The following is a 24,255-nucleotide window of genomic DNA, read 5'->3' on the forward strand; positions in this document are numbered from 1 at the left end:
TGGTATGTTCCGATTTAGAAACATCACTCCGAGTGGTGGTAGTGTGGTTAGCGGGTAAGTCTGTGCTGAAAACCAATCATGAGGTTTGCATGTAACTTCAACTGAAATCCAAACAACAGTAAACACGATACTCTGAATTTTCTTTATTTTCTAATAACTATTTGAACCACTCTACAAAACATTCTACATTATTTAACAAAACTTCCGCAAAATTTAGAGTGGGAATTAGACCCCATCTCTTTACCATCAAAAACATCTTGCAAACACTTATTTTCTTAGAGGATATTCAGCTTTGTGAAATTACTTACAGATGATGGTACCTTTTAGTTCCATCTACCAGCATGAGAATTTACCGTGAGCAGAAAACTCTTTAAAACAAAACACTATACACATTTCTTTTGAACCATTTCAGATTAAGCTGTGTTGGGTGTTTTTCCAAAAGTTACGAGTAAGCTCAGTCTCCTTTCCCCGGTCACAGGCTCGCATTTGTGGCAGGTTTGTACAAAACCCACCCACTACTCCTCAGACTGCCCATCTAGGGACGCCCGTGGTTCCCATCGTCACAGGTAGAAGAGAGAGTTGGCTAATTCCAAACTCGGTTCTTTGTGAATGCTCTGTGCCACCAGGAGGGTCAGCTTGTGCGCGTACTGACACGGGGCTGGGATGCTGATTAAGCCCTGAGGAGAAAACGTATTGACAGCAATTAAGAGGTTAACCTGTTCTTCAAAATAATCTATGTTCCTGAGTTTTATCCTCTGCTAATCCCAGACACAGTCGAAGGCATTCGCGGGTAGACTTACTAAACTCGGCCGACAAAGGGCCAGCGCATCACGGGGAGTACAGGCTCAGCGGGCGAGACAGGGCGGAGGGCCAGTTGGGCTCTGATGAGCTGGGAGCCGGGAGCCATCACACTTAGCACTAATCTACGTTTCCTGTGACTTGAGGCTCCAAGGGGCTCAGAGCAAACCTTGGCCTTGGACTCTGAGAGCAGCCCTGGGCTTCATGCACGGAAACACAGAACAGACGCGTCCTCACGTTCCCACCAGACACGGCTTCAGTTTCTTCAACTGCAACTTGGAAATAACAATACCCCGAGTTCCTCCCCGGCTCGCATACGAGAATGCATAGAATAAAGTCCCCTGGAAATAAATACTAATGTTCTAAGTAATAATAATAATGTTAACAGTTATTGCTGCTTCGTTTCTATGACAGACCGGGTTTCTCCCACTGTGGACTCAGAACTCATTCATTCATTCATTCCTGCACACATGCATGCATTCCTGCCTCGTGAAGTCAGGCGCTGTGCTGGGGGAGTTGGGGGACTTCGCCAGGCGGGAGCACTGAGCGTCCGTGTCCCACAGCGTCACTCACCGGCCAGTTGTAGTACACGTGGCACAGTTTGAAGGTGAGTCTCTGCATGTGGTCGGGCTTCAAGCCGTTGTCGTCGTAGATGACGTTATAGTGGGTGGGAGTAATCGTTCCCCGGCGGGCAGCCTGACTGATCAAGTAGAAGTCGTACCTGGGGGACAACCGGCAGGAATGTGAGAAAGAGGCCTGACGCGGAGAACGCGCAGCGAACGTTTCACTGAAAACCGGCTTTCGAATAGCACTTGCCATCCGGGGCGCGTGGCTTCTGAGTCCACCACGGTGCCGAGTGGCGGGTTCTGCACCGACCGGCTCACTTCGGTGAAGAACCGCGGTGCGCACTTCTTCCTGACCACAATCACCGACAGTTTGACACTTGGAACCAGAAAGGCAAAAAGTGAGATGCAGAGAACCAAAACCAAGCTTGCAGCTTTCTATTCATCTTTCTTGGTAATTTCTAAAGAAATAAATTCACTCATTAGAAAAACACTGCAAAAATGAAGAAAGTCAAAATTACCCCCAACCTCAACTCCCCCCGCCCTGAGATACACAGTTTTCAAAATTAGAGATTGTTCTTATTTGTGGCAAAAGTATGGCATGTCCACTCACCTGGCTGGTTTATATCACTTGGACAGGACAGGGGGGAATGGTTAGTAAGGCAATGAGCTCCAAATAGCACTTCTAAAGGAAGATTTTCCAGAATTTTCCATGGAGACAAGATTTCCTTTTTTCCATTAGCAATAGTCGCCCTATTTCACCTTCACCCTTCCTCTCAATTTCTGAATAGCAAGAGACCCACAAGTTCCTCTTACTCCTCAATCGTCGTTCCTGAGTCCTGCAGGACACACGCCTGGGAGGACGGATGGATGGACCAAATGTACATTTGGGCCAAATGTTGAATGACCAAGGATTAAAGTCAGGATTTGGTAAAACCAAATCCAAATACTGGCCATCATTCTCAAAGGAACCTCTGGGATGCAAAGATTATGGGGAGATCTCACTTTAAGCATTTTATTTTAAAAATATATTATTGTAGGGGCGCCTTGGTGGCTCAGTCGTTAAGCGTCTGCCTTCGGCTCAGGTCATGATCCCAGGGTCCTGGGATCGAGCCCCGCATCGGGCTCCCTGCTTCGCGGGAAGCCTGCTTCTCCCTCTCCCACTCCCCCTGCTTGTGTTCCCTCTCTCGCTGTGTCTCTCTCTGTCAAATAAATAAAAAAAATCTTAAAATATATATATATATATATTATTGTTTTCAATATTGAAACTTTTAAAAGGTGATGTCATATTGCAAGAAAACTCCTTAGCTCTGTCAGCTGCTAAATGTATTCCTGCTAGCCCGAAATTGCATGCTTGTGATTCGGAATAGATAGACACAGTCACCTGAGGTCAGTGGGGAGGGAGAGATTTGGGCTGTGGGGCTCTGGAGGCAGCTGCCGCGATACTGCCCCCGAGCCATTATGCTCTCCCTCCTCGCTGACCGTCCCTCATGAGGTCCGGGCTCCGCTCCTCCGCGCCTCATGGCGGCAACTCTGCCGGTGGTGCTGACGGTGCTGACGGTGTCACCCGACAGACGAATGCGCTGCTCTGCTTGGAGTAAGATGCGCTCCGAATATTTTAAGAAGCCACTTAAGATGATCATCCTCCCCCGTTGGTCAGTTCTAGTATTTTCCTTGCACCTGACACTTGACACACTCACTGAGGAAAACGTACCGCACCACCGAATCTAGAAACGTGGCGACGGAGCAAGGTGTTTAGGGTGGTCTGATCATCGGCAGCCCAGCCGGCCCTGCCCTCCACTGCTTTCAGCACCTCCCACCGACCTTAGCCGCACACCAGGGCCTGCACTTGAGGGGCCTTAGCCCTGGCTGTTGGATTTGGGCCTTGAATTTCAAACTGCAGCTTGTTCAGTTCCGCGGCTTATCAATATGCATGAAGCATCTTCCCCGCCAGCAGCCCCGTGGGCTTCCTGCTGAATCTCCGCGTGAGCTGTTTTGCAGGACACCCGCCTTCCTCCAGGTGCCCCCACCCGGGCTCACCCCACCCTATTCACGGAAGAGCAACGTGACCACGCTCCAAGCCAGGGGAAATCTAACCATCCGGCTGTACCCACAGGATGCAAACACACAGCCATACTCCTTTTAATAGTTATAATCAATGTGCGATCATCGCGAGTGTGGGGAAAGAACGGTAATTGAATACCTGGCATGTGAACTTGCTTGCGTCACACTGCTCAGCAGCTGCGGAACCTCGTACTCAGCCAGTGTTTGCAGCTGCCCGTCCCCTACGCCGTCCCGGTACACGACCACGCGCGCCGGCAGAGCGTGGTTGTGGTCGTACCATCTGCTGAGTGCTCCTGCAGAACGTGGTGTTGGTGAGAAGAGAATGGCTCGTCCGACGCCAACAAGGAATAACATCCTCTTAGAGTTCAATGTTTTAGAGAAGTCCGTTATTACGGACCACTATAAAAGAGGGTAATTCCTAACTTGAGTTGTAACTGCAATAATATAAAAGCGGGTAACTTTAGGGAACATTTGGCATCTCGGCTGTTTGAGGAATCATAATGGTTTCTATGGTATAACATCTTCTTAAACTTAGCATACACCTCTGTAGTGACATTTTAATATTTAAGCAATAAATGAAGTCATGCAATAGACATACAAATTCCCAAAACCAAATTAATACTAATTTAGTTCCTCCGAGTCTTTTTTAAATGCTATCAATAGATACAGACTGGATAATTTCATGTCATTTTCTTCCCCAACAAGCATAAATACGAAGACATAAGGAAAGGACGTGGCCGCCCCTCTGAAAGCATCTCTTACCATGGACTCACCCAATTCGCTTCTAAGTTGCACCGACAATGCAAACTCTGAGAACATTTCCACCACTCCAACCAGAAACCGCCCCAAGACAGAGACCAGACAGTAACTCTTACTCAACACAAACTTTTCACAACTACTTTAAAAAAAGGATCAAGTTTTGAAGTGAGGGTAAGATAATATAATACTTATTTTCATGTATATATTGGGCAATTGTTTTAGAAGAGTTTATTGTCGGGGAAATTCATTTTAGTTCAACAGAAGATGATCATCTAGGTAAGGCCATAACCAACACACATCACCAAATTCACTTTTTTAGGAAACAATATTTACAACCTCCCCCCACCCCCAGAGTTTATAGATGGGAAAAATGCACATCAGGAGAGGAAGTGAACTGTATGAGCTGCATTGCGAGGGAGCACCAAAGCCAGACCCCGACCAGGGCTGGGGAGGAGACGGGGACGGGAGCCCCAGATACTGTTCCCACCGCATCCCACCCTGAAGAAGGCGCCCTTCCTCGCCTGCCTTCTTCCCCATCTTCTCCTTCTATGCCGCACTTCATCTGCCAGCATTCCTATCCCGGCCCCAAAAGGCTTCCTTCCTACTTCTAGACCTCACACCACTCTGTCACAATCCTTGTTTCTCTGGGGTAGATTCCTTTGGTCTTTGCACTGCTTGCCAGAGCCACCAGCAGCTACAACGTGCCCTTCCTGTTGGCTTTCTGTTTATTGCACACAGATGACACGTGTAGATTCTACAGCATCTGTGAGCATGGGGCAGGACACAGCTGGGAATCTCCCACCGGGTGACAGTCGCCTCGGGCAGGCTTAGGGCATCTGCTTCCACCGCCTGGTCTGCTATGGGCACAAGGACTCTGGGTCGGAAAGACTAGCGCTCAGAGCCCACCCCCACTGCTATACTTTGAGTACCAGTCATGAAAACTTTTAAGCAATCTGCAACATCAGTTGTTGTTCTCTGGAGGATACAGCGAGAAAACCACCTAAAGTGAGAAAAACACAAAAGTAAAGTTCAAATTCAAAATGTCTTCTATAAACATGCATTAGGATTAAATGAAGAAACAGAACCACCTAAGTGTCCACCGACAGAAGAATGGATAAAGATGATGTGACACACTCTTGTGTGTGTGAGCCCGCATGCATGTGCGCACACACAAAATACTATTTAGCCACACAAAAGAATAAAATCTTGTCATTTGTGATGACATGGATGGACCTTGAGGACATTAGGCTAAGTGAAATAAGTCAGAGAAAGACAAGTACTGTATGATCTCACTTGTATGTGAAATTAAGAAGAGAAAAAAAAAAAGCTTCTAGATACAGGGGCAGACTGGTGTTTGCCAGAGGCAGGGGGTGGGGGTGGGGGCCTTGGGTGAAGGAGATCGAAGGATACAAACTTCCTGATAGAAAATAAGTCAGTCTTGAGGATGTAATGAACAGCATGGTGAGCATAGTTAATAACACTTGCTGCACATTTGAAAGTTGCTGAAAGAGTCGATCTTGAAAGTCCTCATCACAAGAAAAATGAATTTTATGACTATGCATGTGATGATGTTAACTAGACTTACTGTGGTGATCATTTTGCAATATGTACAAATATTCAATCAGTAGGTTGAACACTGAAACTGATAAAATGTTGTATGTCATTATACCTCAATCGAAATAAAAAGAAACAGACATTATGAGTAGTACTTAATGCTCATGATTTTGTATATGCTATAGGAGCACAATTATATTAAAAACCTGCCCTCCCCAAAAGAAATTTATTGGTAAGAGAAACTAAAGCATAGTGCTGGCATCAGACATAGTTGGGTTCAAATCCTGCTGGCATGCTCACCAGCCATGTGAACCTAAGCCTCGGTTTCTTCATCTGTACCAAGGACATATGCAAGGTGGTAAGGTAGTTACTACCTCATAAGGTTGTAAAAATTAAATTAGATAATATATATAAAGGACTTAGCACAGTACTTGGCACAAAATAAGCAATAATAAATAGAAGCCACATTATTATTATTACAAAGGAATTTATTAGTTTAGCAGATCTACTTTCAAAATATTCAAAGATTTCTCAAGCATAAACTTCTACTCTTATCAATGAGCCTTTTGGACTTGAAATCTGAACATGATTCACTTATTTAAATTTCAGAAGAAGTTCTCCTGCTTAAGTCATTAATTAAATAAAAGCACTTGGAAAATGAAAGTCATGGCTTAGTGGTAAGTATGCATCGACATTATTATATAACCAATAAGGACACAATTAGGAATGTGGCTAACAAACTGGAAATCCTTTATCTGCTTGATTAACGAAGTGACAGATGGGATCTCATACAACCTGGAATGAATTTGGAGTCACACCGCTACTCTTCCTGTTTCTCACCATCCCAAATATATACCTTACCACAAATTTAATGGAGTAAATCAAATAGCTTACATCCAGGAATAAAATACGTCACAAACAGCTCCTGCAGCCTCAAAACACACTGCTTAGTTGCAAATAATGAAACAATTCTAAGAACTACAATTTATTAAGTACTATGAGTCAATATTTAATGTGTTACCCCTGAACCTGCTTATGTTTTCAACAGCTGCATGAATAACTACATCAACTCTCTGCAAGTGTTAATAACAACACGCATGTATTGAGCATATTGAGGCTGTGTTTTAAGCACTTTATCTTAGGTAATTTCCATACATGCCCTATGAAATAGGCATCATTGTCATCCCCATTTTACAGGTAACTACAAGTGATGCACAGCAAGCTTAAACAGCCAGATGTCAGACACAGAATAAGTAAGTGGCAGATCAGGATACAAATCCAAGCAATCTGAATCCAAAGCTCAGCGGCTTGACATAATATATGTGAAGTTCCTAGTACAGTACCCAGAACAGTGCAGATGTATAGAAAACAAATTCGTAAGAATTTCCATCACCCATCATTTTGGGAATATGATAGGTATATGAGTGATAGCTTGTCCTGATGTCTGCATAAATATAGTTTTTTCATAAGGCTACATATTATCTTGATATTATCAATTTATGACTAAAGTTTCATATTTTTAAAATGAGTGAGGAATACAAACTGTTTCCTGCTGTATGGTTTTTAGCTAAACCACAAACAATAATTAGAGAATATGTTGGGGTAATTGTAAAAGTACCTGGTGATTCCGGGGTTAATACTGGCCACAAATCCAACCACCACCATTCCCTTGCTGAATTCATCTTTACAGACATCGATACCGACCACCATCAGGGACTTTAACTGTGAAAGTAAATTTTTCATGATTTAATGGAATGGGGCATCATTTCCCCAAGTGATGATTTAATATCTTTTGAACTTTTAAATAAGGAACTTTTGAAAAAAACCGTCCCTAGTTATCAAACTGTTTAAGTGAAGCTCTATACCAGCGAGACCAAGGGCCCGAGGAAGCAGGCTATTAAAACAGAAAGCAAAGAGACTAAAAGATGCAGGGCTGGCTGTGGGCACACTTCGCTCCAGAGCCCCACTGCAGTGGCTACCGTCCTTTGGGGAGATGGACCAGTGTCTTCGGGGGCTGGAGAGGTTCCAGGCAGTGGGCAGTCATTTATCGGGGCCTCTGGGCTGTGGGGATCTGAAGGGGAAGTCCATTCCCCACTCTTCAGGTGTCTAGGGGACCCTCACGGCTCCGTGGCTCTGCACCCCCTGGAGGCAGCCGGGGCTCCCCGTCTACATCCTGCTGATGGAAATGTAAGGAAGGGACAACATTCCCTCACTTCCCATCCCCTCCCCTCCTTCTTCCTTCCACAGTGGCCAATAGTTCAGGAAGGAGAAGAGGACTTTCTCAGTTCCCACCACAGGTCAAGATCAGAGCTCTGCCGGCCGCCCGAGCCCCGGGGAGGCCCCTCCAGGGTGTGGAGCTCCTCCGAGGGCCAGCAGCTGCTGAAAGCTGATAAAAGCAGAGCCCCGGGGCACAGATTTCCTGTAGCAGCAAGACGGCCCCAGATCAAGGCCCTCCAAGTCTCTGCCAGCCCAGATTCTCGGTCATGAAACATGCTGTTAACAGCTCACCCGAAGCTCCCAGACAACGGGAGCCACACCTCAGCTTCTGGATGGTGTCCCGAGTCACACCGGAACCCAGAGCCCACAGACAGCAGACCCAACAAACAAAACAAACACTTCCGGAATCATGGGAAAATATCTCCCACTTTGATTTCATTGTTAAATTAACGAAAGGACTGATTGACTGCTAAAAGGAAAAGACTGTCGGACTGCTCACAGGGATCTCAACAGCCCACAGCTCGCCTCCGAGTTTGCAGGCCATTTGCATGGCGATCTTGGTGGCGATGCTCATCATCATTCCCTGTTTATTCAAGGTCCGAGTGAGCACACACTGGCTCGGCACTGGGCAGACGGAGCTCAGATATTTTTTAATGGAATCATAGTAGCTCTTCTGATTAGAAGGCAGGATACACATTACCTAAAAGGGAAAAAAAGAAGAAAAATGTCAGTTTACTTATGCTTAGAAGCAGCTTTACAAAAACTGAGGGGCACCTCAGTCGGTTAAACGTCCGACTCTTGATTTTGGCTTAGGTCATGAATGATCTTCAGGGTTGTGAGATGGAGCCCTGAAGTCAGGCTCCGCCCTAGGTTCCAAGCCTGCTTAAGACTCTCTTTCTCCCTCTCCCTCTGCCCCTCCTCCCCCACCTCACGCATGTGTGCTCTCTCAAAAAAATAAATGCATGGGGGCGCCTGGGTGGCTCAGTTGGTTAAGCGACTGCCTTCGGCTCAGGTCATGATCCTGGAGTCCCGGGATCGAGTCCCGCATCGGGCTCCCTGCTCGGCAGGGAGTCTGCTTCTCCCTCTGACCCTCCTCCCTCTCATGCTCTCTCTATCTCATTCTCTCTCTCAAATAAATAAATAAATAAAATCTTTAAAAAAATAAATAAATAAAATAAATGCATGGATTCTCCAAATATCTCTTGCCCTTAAATTCCGAAGAAGCAAATACTAACATGCCTAAAGTTGTCTTAAATGGCCCTTAACCACTGACAATTGGTCAATGCCACTTGAAACGCCCTTTTACCAGCCGCCTGCTCTGCAGTCCCACTCCAAAGCTACCCATCCCTCTTGGCTTTCCCTGCCTCACATCTCTTCTGATTTGATTGTTAGGTTCCCCAAATTCCCTCCTAACCTAGCTCCTTCTCCAGCTCCCTCCCTGCCCCCTTATTGGCCCTTTCCTGTGGCTCCCCAGCTCTCATTCCCCACCATCTCCTCCCCCAGCCTGACCCACACATAGGCCAAGTGGAGGATTAGCTTACAAAGTGGTCTTTTCTAGGTACTAGGTACTAGACAACAAAAATAAAATAAACAAACAAGTATTTGTTTGTTTGTTTACTTTGACTTGAGAGTAAGGATATGGCAGGGGAGGGAAAATAAGGAGAAAGAAGCTTCAGGTCCCCAGGTATTTTTAAATTCTACCATCTCTTTCACCGCCCCTATTTCTTATCAGGGGTTTCTCTCCGAAGGGCCTCTCCTGGCCTACCTACATCTTCTGTCTTTTAGCCAAATTATAGAAAAGACAGGCACTGTTATGATTAGCAGAGGACAAAGTGATTTTCCACCTACAAATCTGTTCAAAATATAATGTCAAGGGCTAAAATTATTTACACTTAATTATATAAAATAGGGAAATATATTTGTCAGCAAAATCCTCTTAGAAGTCTTCCTTCCATCCTATGAATTTGGGGCCAAGCCAGGTAGGTGACAGAACAAAGCAGTGGTCCAACGGGGACTGGGGCCAAAAGAAGGTGAGAGACAAGTGAGATCTGTTGCCTACGAGGGGATGGAGGTGTAGGCGATATGTGAATAACAGGAGCCATGCTTCCCCCATCAGAGAAGGGAGGTACAAACATGGATGTGGGGAACACATCCCTGTGCTACTGGACTGGAACTGGAGGTGTGGACATGTTTTTAACATATACATAGACACACACGGTAATAACACAGATGTAAGTGTGTATGTATCTACAGTCAACCCTTGAACAACTGTGCAGGTCCATTTGTATGCAGATTTTTTGATAAATATAGTCCAGTACTGTAAATGTATCTCCTCTCCCTTACGATTTTTTTTAAATTTTTTATTGTTATGTTAATCACCATACATTACATCATTAGTTTTTGATGTAGTGTTCCATCTTAATAATATTTTCTTTTCTCTAGCTTTCTCTATTGTAAGAATACAGTATATGGTATATATAAAATACAAAATATGTGTTAATCGACTATGTTATAGGGCTTCCAGTCAACAGTTGGCTAAGGAATTAAATTTGGTGGGAGTCAAAAGTCATACAGGGATTTTTGGCTGTGCAGGGGTCTGTACCCCTAACTCTCACATTGTTCAAGGGTCAACTATATATGAGTACATATATGTAGACACATGCTACACATATTCCTAGCTATGCCCATTGAGAAAGCCAGGAGGCAGTGACACCCCAATAACAAATGAGCACACCTAGTTGACCAGATTTTGATTTCTAAATACTGTACTCTACCAAAAGGCATCACGGCTCATTGGAGAAATATCTAATTCCAGAGCTGGGCAGCAAAACTTCAAGATTAACTTGGAATACCTTATTGTGCCAGACAGTAAGGAAGTGTCCCAAAAAAGATGGGGACATGTCAAAAAGACACAGAAACCAATCTGAATGGGTCTCCCACTAACAAAATCAGGAACAATTTCGGCATCAAAATAAACAGTAGTAATAGATGATAAGCTGGTAAATAAAATAGGAAACCATGAATCCATAGCAATATAAATAACTGAACAAAGAAATGGGGAGAAGAGAAAGCTCTTCCTTGTAACATAATGCTACCTACTAAATGTAGAAGGAAATACAATGCTACATACTAAATGTATGAAATGAGAAAGCCACCATTTGGCAATCACCATAGTAATAATGGGTTCAGATAAGAATATTCAATGGATTCTGAAACTAGCAGGTAAAAGTTTGATGAGAAACAGCATATTTACATAGTCTCAAAGTATCTTTCTGCAAAAAACAAAAACACCTGATTAATTACAAAGAGAAGAGTAGATGTACAACAGAGAAACTTGGCAGATACCACCTTAATGGGGTACCTCCCAGTAGGACGTATTAAGAAAACAAGATCATTGCTGCAATACTCTTGCTGAAAGTGCATAACTTGAATTGAATTATAAGGAAACATCAGACAAACCCAAATTAAAGGACGTTATATAAAATAACTGATCTATACTCTTCAAAATTGGAAGGTCATCAAAACTATGGGACTGTTCCAGATTGAAGGAGGGTCTAAAGAGACAAGACAGCTAAGTGCAATGCATCAGATCCTTTTACTAGAGAGGACATTTTGAGGACAAATGGAGAAATGTGAATGGAGTCTGTGGATTAGCTGGTCTTACTGTTTCCTGCTTTTGATGGTTATCCCATGGTTCTGCAAGAGAGTGACCTTGCTTGTAGAGAATATGCACTAAAGTATTCAAGGGCAATAGGGCATCATGTCTGTAACCTACTCTCAAACGGTTCAGGGGAAAAAATGACAGATAGACAGATATAGGAAGGAAGGAAATGATAAAGCAAATACGATAAAATGTCAACAATTGGAGAATCTGGGTGACCGGTATATGGGAGTTCTTTGTACAATTTTTGCGATCTTTCGTTAAGTTTTTTGTTTTTAAGGGGAGAAAAGTGCTCTTAGTGTTAGAATTCCCTTTGTTTAATATATCATCCCCACGGGCCTTTTTTTGTGTCTGACTACAAGAGAAACAGACATGGCTACGCTGCTTTGCGGGAGATGCAGAGAGGCATGCTGGGAGTCTGGACGCATGTGCTAGGGAGGTAAGACACTGCAGTGCAGTGAGAGGCTGGGGCCTGGGACAAGAGGAAGCATTTCCAAGAAATAAGAAAGGCTGAGAGGTTTTCAAGAACAAGGATGCCAATTTCAACTTGTCTGCAGTGTTGGGGTGTGTTCTACTCATGCCTTGGCCCCAAACCCTCCACCAAGCCAGCTCCACCCATGCATATACACAGTGCTTTGGGAAATGAGGCAGTTGTGGGAGCTGATGCAGCGCAGGGGGCATGGCACTCGGGAAAGAGGCGAGAACCCAGAGGAAGCCGCCATAGTGACGGAGAAAAACCCAAGCTCTCCAAGAACCCACTGAAACACTGGGGGCCCCAGCATTTACGGGGTACGATGGGAATCACTTTATCTTAAATCTTAAATAAAAGATGACCCCCCAGCAAGTTAAAAAATGTAGTAGACATTCAAGAGGATGAGATAGGAGTAAAAACAAATATTTAAAAATTAATATTAGAAATATGAAAAGGAAATAAAATATTGATTAAAATACTAAGATTAATACTTTCTTGGGTTCTTGGGGAAATGCACAGCCATTTGCAAACATATCATGGGAGAATGTGCTCACATTCCTTCTTCTAAGGAAAGAAGACTGTTAGACATAAAGAAAAAAATAAAATTATACATCAAAACAAAAATTATCCTATACTTACCAGCTGAACATTAGGATCAACATATTTCTGTAGAGCTTTAAGGAATACAGCTGGATTTTCTTGTACTTTTATGCTACATAAAAAGATTAATTTTGAGGATATGTAATTCCCTTTTTAGTAACACAGAGTTAAAAATAATACAGCTTTTTATAATCCCACTACAAGATACACCAAAACACTTACTAATCAATTTTATTAGCTTAAAAATAGTCTGGTGGAAAAATGCAGTTTTCTCAATTGTATATAATCCCTACAATTAATAATTCTGTTGTTCAAAATGAGGTTAAAAGTGAGCTTTTGAAATCACAAGTCTCAATACCATGGGTCTGAAACCGCTTTGAGTTAAACTGGAATTAAGATTTCTCTAGGGGCGCCTGGGTGGCTCAGTCGTGAAGCGTCTGCCTTTGGCTCAGGTCATGATCCCAAGGTCCTGAGATCGAGCCCCGCATCGGGCTCCCTGCTCCGCAGGAAGCCTGCTTCTCTCTCTCCCACTCCCGCTTGTGTTCCCTCTCTCGCTGTGTCTCTCTCTGTCAAATAAATAAGTAAAATCTTTAAAAAAAAAAAAAAAGATTTCTCTAATACTGAATCTCTGTAAGAACTTTAAAAGTCTCAAAAGTCATCAGATGAATGAGACCAGTTTATTCAGCTAATCTGAATGGTTCAGACTAATAAAAGATTTTTTTTTCCTTAGTGACTGCTTGTTTGGAGCCTGGAATATTTAGCCTGTATCAATCAGTCAGCAAGTACTTATCTGTTCTGTGCTTACATTATGTTAGGGGCCAGACGCTATAGAAGTAATTCCCACACAGAGGACTTCATAGATAGTTTCTTTATGTAGAATCAGCTTCTGAGAGGTGTATAGGATTGGACTGTCCTAATGCCCAGTGGCCTTTTAAAACTTGCCCAGCAGGTGGCAGGACCACTGTTCCCTGCTCACTGATTCTAACTGAGCTCCAAGAATGGCCCGCAGCTCTGAAAACAACTAAATGTTCCTGACTTTTCCAAATCAATCTCTTGCATGCAGACTCAGCAGCCATCTTACTGTCCATTCTTTCCAAACTCATCAGGCAAGTGTTTCAGATAGGAGGAACTATGCATATAAATCCAGCAGGTAAGGGGCGCCTAGGTGGCTCGGTCAGTTAAACACCAGGCTCTTGATTCCAGCTCAGGTCATGATCTTAGGGTCGTGAGATCTAGTCCCACACTGGGCTCTGCAGCCTGCTTAATTAATTCTCTCTCTCCCTCTGCCCACCCCTCCCTCCCCACTCTCCACTCTCCCTCTCTCTAAAATAAATAAATAAACAAACAAACAAACAAACAAACAAACAAATGTAACAGGGAAATGGATACTTCATGGGAAAGATAAAAGGATGGAATAAAATATGGGCTTTCAAATAAAACAGGCTAAGAACAGAACATGGCACGGGCTTGTGCGTAGAATTCACGTAAGAAAGAGCTTGCGCCGTCATCCCAAGCCAAGTCTGTGACTTGGGCTTGTTTCATTCATCTTTTCCTGCTTTTTTAGCTCCTAGGTTAAAAGAAATTAGAGCAGGTGAAACTGAAACCAGGCGATTTGTTAACAGATGTGATAAGAGATGCATTCTAAACTACAGCGTAAAATGAGACTTTGGGGACATCTTTGGTTTTCAACAATGCTTGTACTGCTGATGTAGTTAATTAGTAACCATGTGTTTAAAGAATAACTTCCCACCTTGCCAATTAGGACATTTGCCCTTCCACAATAACAGCAACAAAAAGAAGTATGCATTCCTCATATCAAGCTCAATAAAATGAGGCATGACCAATTTTACCGCTTTTCTAAAGCAAACAATATCCAATTTTGAGTGATTGTGCATGTAGAGATCCCTTACTAAACTGAAAGCAATTTATTTATCTTTCTCATTCCCAGCAAATGGCATAGCATCTAGTATACAGTAGACACTCAATAAATGTTCAAAGACTAAATGCCCAGAAACTAAATAATCTTCTACTACAGTAACAGAATCAGAAAAGCTTATTTCAGATCTATTTTTACATTAAATTTTCTTAAAGGGTATTTATTTGAGAGAGAGAATGAGTGGGCTGCAGGGGCAGAGGGAGAGAGAGAGAAAAACTCAAGGAGGCTCCATGCCCAGCGCGGAGCCCAATGTGGGACTCGATCTCATGACTCTGAGATCACGACCTGAACCGAAACCAAGAGTCAGACGCTTAACCGACTATACCACCCAGGCACCCCTCTTTCTTACATTAAATTATAAAGCATAAAATCTATCAAATAAGTCAGGAAATGCAACTTTTATATTTTTCAATATCCTGTTTCCTATTAAGTTTTATAAACAACTGATATGAAAGAATTAAGGAAAAAAAAGTTAACGGACTTATTAAGGATTTATGGCCCAACTAGTACTGAAAAGATCTTGGGAGTAATGAGACTATTGCCTAAAGAACTGTGAAAACAGTTTTACAAAGACCAACATAAAATATATTTCAACTGTATAAAACTTCAGTCACTACAAAATCTATCTACTTATAACTATTTTCTTGGTACTTTATATTAGGAAACTTTACTGAGATAAAGCTTTTGTAGCTACATCAGCCATCGTTTCTGATCTTCTAACTAAACCAAATTAATAGATGAAAACAGTTGGGATGATTTTCTGTGTATTCTCACATTTTGGGGTAGTCCACATTAAATCCCATGGAACTTCCAACTCTCCTCAAGCAGTGCAGAAAATTCTCGGTCACATTTTCATCTCTGTTGCTACATATAATCAACCATTTATTCAAAGACTGTGCACTTAAAATCTTGCAATTTCGCATATTCTTGGACCACTCAGCAGCAGATCCAGGTTGACACTGAGAAAAATAATGACCATGAAAGGGTTGAACACATTTATTCAGAGAGCAGTTAAGACTGTGCTAAGATGGTCCACATTTGTAGTAAGAGACCTATTTAGTACAGTTTGCTATTCACAGACTTAAAACACTGATCCAAGCACTGCACATTTGGACAGACTACGTGGGCTTCCTGGAAGGGGAGGCATCTGAGCATCACCGCAGGTCAGCCACTCTCTGGCTGCAGACGGCTGGGCAAGTCCCTTTACCTTGTGCGCCTCTGCTGTGTGCAAAGAAAGGTGCCTGGTTCAAAGATCTCTAGGTTCCCTTCCAGCTCTAAGATCGATGCCCTTTAATACAAATGCCTCAGGCAAGTGGGCTAATTCGGTCTCTCTAGGCATAAAGCTATCTGAAAGAGAAAATGCTTACTGTTGATACTCCAGGTCATCCAACTACAGCTCACAAACACTACGGGGCAGTTAAGAACATACCATATGCCAGGAGTAGCTATGTCTAGGAACAAAGATGAGGCCAGGGCACAACCTCCTTTCTCACTCTTGGATGGTCCCACCCCCGCCGCCCCCCCGCCCACAAGTGACCAGGAAAACTAAGCTCCCTGCACTGAAGAGCGGAGATTTTAGATTGGTTACTAGCCTTCTGCTTATTTCCACAGACAGGAATTGAATGGAAATGTCCTTGGTATAGTGAGCCAGGAAGAGCCACTGTTAGAACTGAAAAAGGACCACACTGTAATCGAATCCCTTGCTGCTCAGCATGGCTATCTACTGAGAGCTTGTCAGAAACGCAGAGTCCTGGGCCCCATCCCAGACCCACTGGATCGGAATCTGCATGTTAACATGTTCCCAGTCATTCGTCAGCACATGAACGTTTAAGAAGTATTCCAATCCCCTTGTTTTACAGACTCCAAAGCTATGGCTGAGAGACATTATGGAGTCAGTTGGTACAGTGACAGATTTAGATTGGTCTTCCTGACGTTGCAATCAGGAACGTTGTACTTTCCACCAAGCACTCTGAAATCCAACCACAGGCACCCTCATAATGCCCTGCCATTAGGTGGCCAGGCAGGGTCAGTTCTGGGAGCCAACCTTAAAGAACGAAGGGGGACGTTTAGCCCTCCATCAACGGTTCTCTCTGGAGTCACGGTTCATTCTTTCCATTACGATCAGCATGAGGAGCACCTCCACTCCTATTATTGTTATGAGCTGGTGGAAGACCCAGGAAAACTGCCCAAGACACTCTGAGGCCTGTGACCTTTAGTCTACTCAGTTCCTAGAACCCAAGTTCAGAAAAGCAAGCATTGGTCCAGAAGCCCATGACCACCGCTAGGGGGCGGGTTCTCCCATTTTAGTGCCCCTTCTCCTAAGAAGACCTGTTTCCATGCTAAAGAGATGCAACAAAATAGCTCTGAGAAATATGATTTTGCTTACAGGGATGCTGATATAGATCATATTAAATATTTAAATCCTACTTCATATGTGGAATTGAAACTGAGCTTCTCTTTATTGACTCCTGACCAAAATCTTAATGGGGGCCTACTTTTTGGTACTTTATAAACTTTGGTTCTGTTTTGCTTTTAAAAGTAGTTTTTCCTCAGCTTCTCCAGTGAGGGTTTTGGTAACCTGGATAGATTATAGAAAAGAAATGATGAAAAATTCCCATGCCACCAACACGAAACTTCCGTTGCTCAGTTACATTCGTTTAGACATGTCAGCTTGTTATATGAGAGAAAGATGAGAAGAGGGCCTTTAAAAATGAAATATGTAATTGGCTTTAAAAACTAGCAAAACAGAGGAGAAAGTAGAAAGATAATGCACCATTTTTGCACAAAATAGGTTCATTTCTTCAACTGAAGCCTGAAAGAGGTGTCTCTTCAGGTTTCAGAATGCCCCTCTCCCTGGGGATGGGCTGGGGATGGGCTCTGGGCACATTCCTTCATGTTGATGCCAACAAAGCAGCATTTTACTTTGGGAGGGGAAAGAAAGAACCCTGGTGTCAGGAAACACAGTCTACTGGAATTAACTCTCACCAGTTAAAACATTTTCTCAGGTACTATGGATTGTGTGTGTGTGTGTGTGTGTGTGTGTGAGAGAGAGAGAGAGAGAGAGAGAGAGAAGAGTACTACAACACCTAATAGGTGGGCATGTTTTAATTGTCATAGCTTGAAATGCCATTTTTCTAATCCATCGTTAAATGAGAAACCAAACCACACTGACCTAAATCAGGTCCAGTGGGTGCTAGGTCCTTACAAGTACACTCAGACTGAAAAGGAAAACAGAAAGGACCTCAAGGTTTAGGACAAAGGGAGGACATGGACATGGAGAAACCAAACAACTATTAGAAGACCACTAGTCACTCTTGCATATGGTCAAACGTACACATATTTAAGCAAATACTTTTAAATGAAAAAAGAATCACAGTACTTACTACATGGTCTTGCATTAATATTTTTTCTGAAGGCAAAATCCGCCCAGTCAGAGACATCTGGCATCCAAAATGCAGCCCCCAGGTCTCCAGTTCAAAACGAGCATCCTTGTTTCTGTTGACAGAATTGAGTTTTAAATCATTAATTATTTTCTAAAGACTTTATATCATTAGAGAGAGAATTATAACTTAATGAATTATTCAGAGACTAATTTATTTTTTTTAGGATTCCTGACTTCTATTTCTACTCACCATCTTTTTCCCCTGCTTAAACGAATGATGGGACAACTGAACCCATTTAGGACATGCAGAGATGGAGAAGGTTTCCAGTGTGGCACTCTGGTCAGCAAAATGGGCCTGTGAGCCAGACAGACCAGGGTTTAACTCCTAGTGCTGACATTTCATAATACGTAACCTTGAGTAAGATCAAATCTCTTAAAGCTACGGTTTCCTTATTGGTAAAATGTAGGGATAATAAGCCTAGCTACTTCGGAGGGTTGATGTAAAGATTAAGCTGACATGGAAACTGCTACCACAGTTAGTGGTGTGCTCAATAAATGTTCGTCATTTTTCCCAATAATAAACGTGTTAATAAAGAGATATTATGGAGACTCTGCATGTGGAGATGTCTTCTGGGAATATCTGAATTAGTTGGCTTAGGAGTGGATGGAAGATGACAAAGGACGGGAACATACGGACTTGGACTTCAGAAGGTTCATAGGCAAGACAGGGCAGGAGGAAGATCGTGAGGAGAATATTAGTGTCAGCAGTAATCACTGCTTTATATTTGTATGGTACTCTAAGTTTATAACTTAGTAAACCTTGATCATAGTTGATGTGTAATCTCATTGGATTATGATATATGGTCATCTCTAGTAAGCTGTCAGTTCCTTCAGGAAAGCAAGCATGTCGACTTTTCCTCCTGGCCTCCATTACGGTCGCTGGCACATGGGGAGCCAGGCACTCACTAGAGAGACTGATGAGACTCGTGCTTTACCACACAAAGCTTCCCCTCTCTCTGTAGGGGAGCTCAAACCTCTTTACATGGACTTTCTGCAACAGTTCGTTATTTCCATCTGGTAATGCTATGTCTGGTCTGGTCACACGAATACTTTGAATTAATTATTTTGCTTCAGATACTATCTGCTCAAGATGAGACGGGTGAAGTGATCACGGGTCAAGAAACTGGGTTGAAGTGAATGGGATTCCGGAAAGGTGGCAAGGAGAGGCGTCAGGAAGAGTAATCCACAGACCGGAATAAGGGGGAGAGAACTAGGAAATGTCTGAACTACCTGTTAAGTCTGGGGGATGTCCAGGATAAATGACATAAAGTGTAGCCATAAAATGGAAAACTATGAGTCCACGAGCATAACAGAGATGCACATTTACCATATGGAAATGTTCAAGAAAAAGCAAGTTACAAAACATGATGTACAGTACTATGCCATTTTCCTAAAAAGAACATGATTATACATGATTATATGCATTTAACAATATCTGAGACAATATACACCATTCACTTACGATTCACTCATGCATGAAACAAATATTTACTGAGTGTACATACACATGCATTTCTTTCTGTTTATGTAAGTTTCCAAATGTGTCCTCCAAATTTTTTATCTTTAAAGAAAAAAGACCATTCTACAATGTTGTCCAGCAGAAATATAAAGCAAGCCACATATGTAATTTTTAAATTTTCTAATAGCTGCATTAAAAAAGTAAAAATTGTCAAGTAAAATTATTTTGAAAATATATGTTCTTTAACCCAGTAAATTCAAAATGTGACCATTTCAAGATGGTAACCACCCTTCAAGATACTAACCACATTTCATATGTCCTATAGTTACATGGGGCTATCGCACTGGACAGTGAAGTTTGTCAGAAGGGAGAACCAGGAGCAGCTCAATATCAGCATTCCAGGTGACATCAAACTGTCAGAATGAGGACAGGAATTCAGTGTGGGGGTAGGTGGGTTAAACCAAAGGGCGCCAAGGTATTCCTAAGTTTAAGGACTACACAGTAGAATTTTTCTAATGATCAGTGTGCTGAGGCCACCATATTAAGATCTGAACATTCTCGACCCTGAATAAGGGGGGCCTGGTGTGGTTGTGTTTTGTTTTTTAAACTACAACCCTCTTCTTCATTCAGATGTTTATCCAAAACCTCCATGTATTAAAACAGAGGAGAGGAGGGTTATCTAGTTGAAGCCAGATGGCACTTAGGCCAGCATGGGCTCCAACCACCTCCCCGCAGTCCGTGATCCCGAGGCCTCAGGGCTGAACCTCTGGCTCTGGACTCCACAATCCAAAAGTGCCTTGCTCTGAGTCAGCAGCAAAGAGGCATTCCATCAAGGAATGGAACATTCTGTAGACCATCCAACTCCATAAACCAGGCCTGAGGCAGGATACACTCTGGCCCCAGCAAAGTGGCCCAGTACCTCTGAATGTCGTCAGCAAGCCTGGCCAGGCGCTGCTGCCTTCCCAAAGGGCTGAGACGCGTTTCTTCAGCCACGGCCTTCATCAGCTGGAAATCAGAGGTTGCCTGGCGGGTCAGCCCTATTAATGGAAATGAAAACAAAGGGAAAAATGAACAGCATGCAATATAACCCAGCCCAGCTCAGGCAGATTTTAAGCTTTGCACTTAAACTGACTCAGATCTAGCATATGGATAGCACTGTCCCAATAAAATGCAAGCCACTCATGTCATTCTAAATTTTCTGGTAACCACATTTAAAAAAACCAAAAAGAGGGGCACCTGGGTGGCTCAGTCAGTTAAGCATCTGACTCTTGATTTCAGCTCAGGTCATGATCTCAGGGTTGTGAGACAGAGCCCCGCATCTAGCTCTGTGCAGCGTCTGCTTGAGATTCTCTCCCTCTCCCTCTGCCCCTCCCCTGCTCTCTTTCTCTCACTCTCTAAAATAAATAGATTTTTAAAAAAGTCAAAAAGAAACATGAAGTTATTTGAATAATATATATTACTTAATATATCTAAAATGCTATCATTTCAACATAAAATCAATATTAAAAAAATGAGCTATTTTCCTTGTTTTTTCACACTAAGTCTTAGAAATCCAGTTTGTATTTTACACTCACAGCCCTCCCCACATTTTGAGGGCTCAATAAATGCATATGGCCAGTGGCTACCATATAGGACTGTGCAGATCCAGAATATCAGAATACCATTAAGAACAAGCATCCTTCCCTTCAAGAATTATATCCTTACTAATTTTTCTAATTATGAAATAAATATATACACACTGATAACAAAATGTAAAAGTCCTCCTTGCTTAGTCCCACCCTATTAATCAAATGAACATGATTAAAAGTGCTTGAGACAGTTACTCAGATTCTACTGTATAGTGAGAATTACCTTCTAGAACTCATGCAAAAAGAAAACAAGGATCATTTTGGCACCACACAAACAATGTACCTGAAAAAAATCAAAGTCCTATTGCTTCCTATACTAGTGAAGCTCAAAAATGCTGGAGAGAAGCTTGGTTTAATATGATCCAGTAATTCCACTAGTAGGTATTTACCCAAAGAAAGTGAAAACACTAATTCAAAAAGATATATGCACCCCTATGTTTATTGCAGCATTATTTACAACAGTCAAAATATGGAAGCAACCCAAATATCCATCAATAGATGAACAGATAAAGAAGTTGTGATACACACACACACATATACACATGCATATATATACACACATACATACACAATGGAATACTATTCAGCCATAGAAAAGAATGAAATATTGCCAGCTGTAACATGGATGGAGCTAGAGAGTATAATGCCAAGTGAATTAAGTCAGACTGAGAAAAACAAATACCATATGATTTCACGTATACGTAGAATTTAAGAAACAAAACAAAACAAAGAAAGAGACAAAAGGACAGACTCCTAAATATAAGGAACAAACTGGTGGTTGCCAAAGGGGAGGTGGGGGATGAATGAAACAGGTGAAGGGGATTAAGAGCACACTCATCATGATATGCACTGAGCAATGCACAGAACCGTTGAATCACTACATTGTACACCTGAAGCTAATATAACACTGTATGTTAACTATACTGGGATTCAAAAGATAAATTAATAAATTTTTAAGAAGAATATTCAGGCACAGGGAACAGCTAATGCAAAGGCCCTGAGGTAACAGCACACATGGTGCTACCATTTGTAAACTACTCCTGAATTAGAAAAGTTTAACCTTGAGAACTTATCTCTTATTAAATTACTAGCACCTCTAGAGTCTCTCCCAAATAAAGTAACTCAAACTGGTTCTTTGGCTACTCCCTTCTAGCTCACTCTAATTAGGTAACACCACTGGAAAGGTTTCTGGTTCCAACCTCAACCAACTCCCTAGAATCCCCTCGCTTATTCTGGGATGAGAAGTACCATAAGAAAGAAATTAAGATCTGAAGTTGGACAGGTAAAAGTTAATCCTAACTTCTGAGGTGCCTGGGTAGCTCAGTCAGTTACCATCTGCCTACAGCTCAGGTCATGATCCCAGACTCCTGGAATCGAGTCCCACATCAGGTTCCCTGCTCAGCGGGGATTCTGCCTCTCCCTCTCCCCCTCCTCCCCTTCATGTCTCTCTCTCTCTCTCTCTCTCTCACTCACTCTCTCTTTCAAATAAATAAATAAAGTCTTTTTTAAAAATCCTAAATTCTGCCTATTAAAAGGCATAGGACTAAGAGTAAGCTCGGAGCTTTGGCTCCCTCAGCTATAAAATGGAGATAATAATGATACCTAAATCATAGGGATTTTCATGAAGATTACATGGAAGTTAAATAGAATAGTGTGTGTCAAAATAATAGTAATAATAATAACAAATAATTGGGGAAGTAAGATACTTTGGGAGGTGAAGGACAGGTCTATGACCTTAATGATGATGATGTTTTTCTAAGTGTACACCTACCTCAAACTCATCCAGTTGTATTCATTAAATATATACAGCTTTTATTAGATAATTTTTTCTTTACTAAGTAGGCTTCACACCCAGTATGGAGCCCAACACGGGGCTCAACCCTGAGAACATGACCTGAGCTGATATCAAGAGTCAGACACTTAACCCCGACTGAGCACCCGGGCTCCCCTAAATATGTACAGCTTTCGATCATTCCTCAATTAAGGAGGTCAATCATTACCTCAATTAAGTGGTTTCAAATACATAAATAAAAAAGTGAATAGTGCACATAAAAAAAAAGAGAAGCTTGGTTTTAGGAACATCTCTGGGGGCCTATTTTATGTCAAAGTAACAAATGGAATACATGAGATAAGGAAACCATATAACTCTTCCTGTGCCAAACAATCCCCAAAGCGCTCTCTGTCCTCCCACTTTCTCTGTCAAACACATCACTTCACAGGTCCACCTGCATGGGTTAAATGAATGCTCTGGCACCCCGAAAACTGGGGGAGGTTCTGCCGAGCCTGGGATCAAGAGCCTGACTGCTGGAGTGTAAAGCATAAACGTTACCTGTTAGAAAGCAGAGCTCGGGGATCAGGTGGGCCACCCGAGCCTCAGTATTGTCATTTCTCTTGCTTTTCAGCAGACTCACAAGCACTGGCTGGTTTAGGTCGGATAAAGTAATATCATATTGCTACAGAATGCAAGATTAATGAGGGAAAAGTTAATATGGAAACACTGTAAAATGAGCACCCTCGCTTATAAGGAACAAGCTAACCCCAAAATGAACAGATGAGCAAATCTTCTCAATAAAGAAAAAAAAAATCCCTACCAATCCCTATGGTTACCCACTCATATCTACTTCCTTCCCAGGACTCATCTTTCATTTCTCAGGGTCCGTTGTATGATTTTAATCATTAGCCTTTATAACGCAACACTTTTTAAAAAGGAAAAAAAAAAAAAGATTATTTCCTTGCTTCCTCCTGAGTCCAAATCGCCTCCAGCCGGCTTTGTCCGTAAAAGCCCCCCCCCCCTCCCCCCCGGAGCTGAGTCAGCGTCAGCATTCCCACTATTGATGACTGAGGCGGACTGCTCCATGCATAACCAACCTGCTCCAGGCATCTGTCTTCATTCTGAAAATTTCTAAAATTGGAGGCAAGAGTTATACTGAGTCAACTCCATTTCCCAAAAAAGCATGACTGCCCTGATTTCTAGAACTGCATGATGTTATTAGGGAAGCAGCTCTGAAGTCTGACGAATGTAAATCTGATCCTTGGCTCTTGGACTTCATTGGACTGTGACACTGGGGAAGCTTCTTACCTTTCCTCAGGCATGTAATGAGG

General features: G+C 42.5%; 1 protein-coding gene across 1 annotated transcript in view; it reads right to left on the bottom strand.

Annotated features, from left to right (window-relative positions):
- Positions 1–265: 265 nt before the first annotated feature.
- PIWIL4 (piwi like RNA-mediated gene silencing 4) overlaps positions 266–24,255 on the bottom strand; it is a 43,228-nt gene continuing 19,238 nt past the window's right edge. Inside the window, exons 9-20 of the mRNA XM_035008762.1 lie at positions 23,483–23,606; positions 20,445–20,562; positions 18,008–18,119; positions 15,399–15,583; positions 12,728–12,800; positions 8,455–8,655; positions 7,357–7,460; positions 5,114–5,184; positions 3,565–3,718; positions 1,615–1,740; positions 1,372–1,519; positions 266–677 (exon numbers count right to left, since the gene is read on the bottom strand). Of these exons, the coding sequence (XP_034864653.1) occupies positions 561–677; positions 1,372–1,519; positions 1,615–1,740; positions 3,565–3,718; positions 5,114–5,184; positions 7,357–7,460; positions 8,455–8,655; positions 12,728–12,800; positions 15,399–15,583; positions 18,008–18,119; positions 20,445–20,562; positions 23,483–23,606 (1,533 nt within the window). The 3' untranslated portion in view covers positions 266–560. The remainder of the gene's footprint in view (positions 678–1,371; positions 1,520–1,614; positions 1,741–3,564; positions 3,719–5,113; positions 5,185–7,356; positions 7,461–8,454; positions 8,656–12,727; positions 12,801–15,398; positions 15,584–18,007; positions 18,120–20,444; positions 20,563–23,482; positions 23,607–24,255) is intronic.

Source organism: Mirounga leonina, unplaced genomic scaffold, assembly GCF_011800145.1.
Source record: "Mirounga leonina isolate KUSES-001 unplaced genomic scaffold, KU_Mleo_1.0 Mir_153, whole genome shotgun sequence".
NCBI classification, from domain to species: Eukaryota; Metazoa; Chordata; class Mammalia; order Carnivora; family Phocidae; genus Mirounga; species Mirounga leonina.